Below are 4,500 nucleotides of genomic sequence, written 5' to 3' on the forward strand. Positions count from 1 at the left end.
CGAATCAGCGAAGACTGTGTGAGATCACACCTCTTACAAGCAGAATAGTAGCATCTAGTTGCCCTGTCTCCATTGCGTCCTCGCCTAAATTTAGCAGTTTCTGGCACAGGGGTCATAATAAATGACCCCCCATTGCCTTCAATATAAAAATATGCAGTAGATACATGGTAGTACAATAGATACCGTTTTCCAAACAAGACGATAAGCTTTTTACAGTTTTTCACATTAATGTATTTATATAAAAATCCAATTAATATGGCAGTAAGAGATAAATAAGAGTACTGACAAACTTCTCTGCCAATTCGACCTTGAGCTCTAAACCTAAAGACTGGTTACTAGCATGTTGTCTGACCACCCTATATAAAACACTGGTTGTTAGGTAGCTTATCCCTAGCAACCAGTCTGCCTCAGCTTGTGACTTGCACTGGCAGAAGATTAGGGGAATGCAGCTTGGCAGAAGGCAGTACATGAACATCCAGACTGCACTACTAATCAGATTTTTTTTTGATACATTAAGGCTACATGCACACGACCGTATGTGTTTTGTGGTCCGCAAAAAAAACTGATGACGTTCTGTATGGCATCCGTTTTTTTGGCGGATCCATTGTAATAATTCCTATCCTTGTCTGCAAACTAGAAAAAAATACGACATGCACTATTTTTTTTGCGGGGCAACGGAACAGACATACTGATGCGGACAGCACACGGTGTGCTGTCCGCGTTTTTTTGCGGACGTATTGAAATGAATGGGTCCGCATCCTATCCACAAAATAAAAAAACGGAACGAACACGGAGACAAACAACGTTCGTGTTCATGTAGCCTAAGGTGGAGAAACTCTTCAAGCTTCACTGAATTTAATATTAAGAAACTGTAAAAAAAAAAAAATGGTGATTAAAATAGCAGTGCTATCAGCAAGGCTTCCCAGTACTATTACATTCAGTACCCTGTCTTCTGTGAGGTTAACGTCTTCGACACCTTCTCCTAGTGATAGAAAGTGCACCGTAGACCTATTTCCACATTATCTAACAGGTGTCTCCACAGGACACCATCTTCTATATGCATATTAACCCTTCCCAACACTAGTCAGCCATGCTAAATTCGTGAACCCTCTGCTTGCCATACAGCACAACCCTCTTCGACATTGGTAAAAAGCAACGAGAGAACATTTACCACATTCCACTGAATCACATTTTGTTGCAACTTTTATTGCTGTTTTGTGCTTAGTGTCTATTCAGAGTCTGCAAAGGAGCATCACTGCCCAAATGCACGATACAAACAAATTGTACATACGTTTGGTAAATTAAACCCTGGCAACATACAAGATGTCGTTCTACTGAATGTCGGGATTAGGAAATGATACAGAATTTGTCATAAAACGTATGTATATAAGATAAGATATTCCTATGGCTGCGTCTATGACTTACAGTAAAGTGGCAAATGCTGCCAACTGTCCCTACTTCATATGAAAAGTGCTTGTGCCTTTACAGTAAACATTTAAGACCCAAATCCGGAATCATCTCAGTAAAACTATTTCTCCTACACAGGTAACAAAAGAAGACAAGATCATTCAATATTTTACAAGATGCCGAGGCCTGTATCCATGTAAAAGCCTAAAGCCGCTTTCACATTCAGTGTTTGATCAGTGATTTCCATCAGAGATCCAGTCAAAACCACAGAACAGGTGCCCTTCTGTTCACCTTCTGTGTGGCCCCTGCTCCTGGTTTTGGCTCACAATCACTGATCAACCAATGACTGTGTGAAAGTGGCCTAACTCTGGATTGTGTCCTCAGAAAGAACGTTCATTTAGTTGTCCCTATGCTGTTACCTGGTCTAGGACACATCTGCATACTCTTAAACCCTTCACTGGAGTCATGTTCCAGTAACTCTGGGGTTTCTTCTAAAATTTGCCCTGGGATTCTAAAACTCAAAGTACTTTGATTAACAAGCAGCCTAGAAGTAGAGGAAGTAGGGAAACTGTTTCTCCTCTCCACCACACAGCTAGTTCTTTGGAGAAACTGCAGAAAGTTCTCCTCTACAGATCCCTCATGACTGGACAGGCCTAGCTCCTCATCCATGGACTGTTTTAGGAAACATTTCGGGATCCTGGCCAGCTCTGTTCTGATTTGCCTGTTCAGACAGCCATAAAAGAATGGGTTGACAGTAAATGAGGTGTAGGCCAGCCATTTCACTATGTTCTCCCACTTGCTGCTTGAACCTTTATAGGAGCTACTTCCAAGAGCATTGTGAACATGATACACAAAATAGGGGAACCAGCACATGACAAACTGGCCGCCTATGATCATGAGAGTGAAGGCGGCTTTTGCGCCCCCTAATGTCCTGTCTGGCGATCCCCGGTGAGACCTGTTTCCTGGCACAATGTTGGTTTGGCTGCCAGTAGAGTTGGACCTCTGGCGAGGACTTGCTGCCCAGGAGGGTAGAGGTCCATGCTGCATGGCAGCTATTCTGGCCACTTTAAATACATTGCAGTATACTGTCAGTATAATCACAAGAGGCAACACAAAATAGACCAAGACGAAGAACGTCACAAACACTTTCTTGTGCCCCCCTGCATTCCTCTGCAGTGAGCAGCCAGTGGCATTCACCAGGCTGGCATTGGTGGACTCCGCACTGGCTGCATGGTGGGTCAGGAATGGCACGGTGGAGGTTAGAGATGCCTGGAACCAGATGAAGACCAGCACTGAGATAGCCAAGCCCAAGGTCATCTTCACTTCATATCTCATGGGGTGGACGATGTAGTAGTAGCGCTCTATGTTGATGGCAGACACGGTGAGGATGGACGCGCTGCTCAGGCACACCTCCAGGGAGATGTAGGCTTGACACAGGGACTCGCCGAAAGCCACCCGTCCCCAGCTGCCCACTATGCCCAGCGGCATCACCGTGATGGCAGCCAGGGTGTCTATGATACACAGGTGCACCACGAAGAGGAATTTGCGGAGCCGAGGCGTCTTCAGGATGACCGCCGCCACCGCCACATTGCCGGCCACGGCCACCACGTCTAACAGCAGCATGAGCACCAGTCCGAGGTACCGGGGGATGCCCTCCAGGGTGCCAGAGGAGCAGCTGCTGCTGCCGTTCACACACGGGGGCTCCATCCCTGGCCCTGTTACCAGGGGAGCGATCCAATGCAGCAGAGATCTGCCTTTACTGGCATCGGTCATCTCTGCCTCACTCCCCCGCAGCACCCCTCACCTGAAGGAGGACGCATCCCCTCGCCGTCCGGCTGCCAATGCCGTACCTGTAACGATCCGCTCGCTGCACAGGCGTGGACTGCCAGAGGAGGAGGAATCCATCTCATCACATTTGACGTCAGGTGACAGCAACTGACCCGGGTGCTGCGCTTCACGTGGAATGTGCCCCGTCTGGGGGCATCATGCCAATCTACTAACATTGTGCTCCACAGTCCATACATGGTTATTGCAGGGCTATAGGTAGCCATACTGCATGGTCCTGGAAGAGGATTGGTCCCCTAGAGAGATAGCCCAGGTTTTATAGTCTCAGATTAGGCAACTAGAGGAATTGCCTGATACATAAAGCATCTCCTGATGGTCCTAACCATAGAAGATATGCCCTGCTGGTCACATATGGGGAGGGGATCTGATATATGCTCCATTTGAAGCTCATCCTAATAAGGTTTCCTTCAGACGGCCGTATTTCTGGGTCCGCATCCGGATGCGGACCCATTTATTCACCATGTGTAGTTCCATTCCAGGACCCCGCAAAAAAGATAGAGCATGTCCTATTCTTGTCCGCAATCTTGGACAAGAATAGGCATTTCTATCACAGGGCCGCAAAATGTGGACCGCACACGGCCGCTACCTGTGTTTGGCGGACCGTGAATGGACCCTGAGACCTCATGCACACGACCGCGTCTGTATTGCGGTTATAAATACTAAATACAGATACTTTGCACGTTCTGTCTGTAGTTTTTTCACACCCATTAGTAGAAATGACTATTGTAAGCAATACGGGCAATAATAGAACACGTTTTATCATTTGCAATATGGTCGTACGGATGCAGACGGCTCACGGATAACATCCATGTGCTGTCCGTTTTTTGTTTTTTTTTTACAGACCATTTCATTTAGAAATGAATGGGTCCACATGCTATCCGCAAAAAATGTGGATGGGACACGGATGCAAAATACGGTTGTGTGCATGAGACCTTAGGCTTATTTGACATGAAAGAGTTTTCCGTCCGGATGTGTCGCATTTTGCTAACGAACATTACCTGGACTGAATCCTGACCTATTCATTTCAACGGGTATATGGATGTGAGCATTGTTTTTCAATAACCACTTTTCCGTTCAGGAAAAATCGCAGCATGTTCAACCATTTTTATGCAGGACAGGTCCATTCTAGTCATTGGGTCAGTGAAAAAAAAAACTGATAGCACATGAATAGCATCTGGATACAAGGCGTTTTTCAGGTTGCTAGGAGATGCCATGTGTTATTCTTCAGTTTTTCTTCACATGCATGAA

General features: G+C 46.2%; 1 protein-coding gene across 1 annotated transcript; it reads right to left on the reverse strand.

Annotated features, from left to right (window-relative positions):
• Nucleotides 1-1,800: 1,800 nt before the first annotated feature.
• On the reverse strand, nt 1,801-3,114 carry LOC120985576 (G-protein coupled receptor 61-like). The gene has a single exon (XM_040413593.1). It carries the CDS (start codon nt 3,112-3,114, stop codon nt 1,801-1,803), a length of 1,314 nt encoding a protein of 437 aa, XP_040269527.1.
• Nucleotides 3,115-4,500: the final 1,386 nt, after the last annotated feature.

The sequence above is a fragment of the Bufo bufo genome, chromosome 1 (genome assembly GCF_905171765.1).
Source record: "Bufo bufo chromosome 1, aBufBuf1.1, whole genome shotgun sequence".
NCBI classification, from domain to species: Eukaryota; Metazoa; Chordata; class Amphibia; order Anura; family Bufonidae; genus Bufo; species Bufo bufo.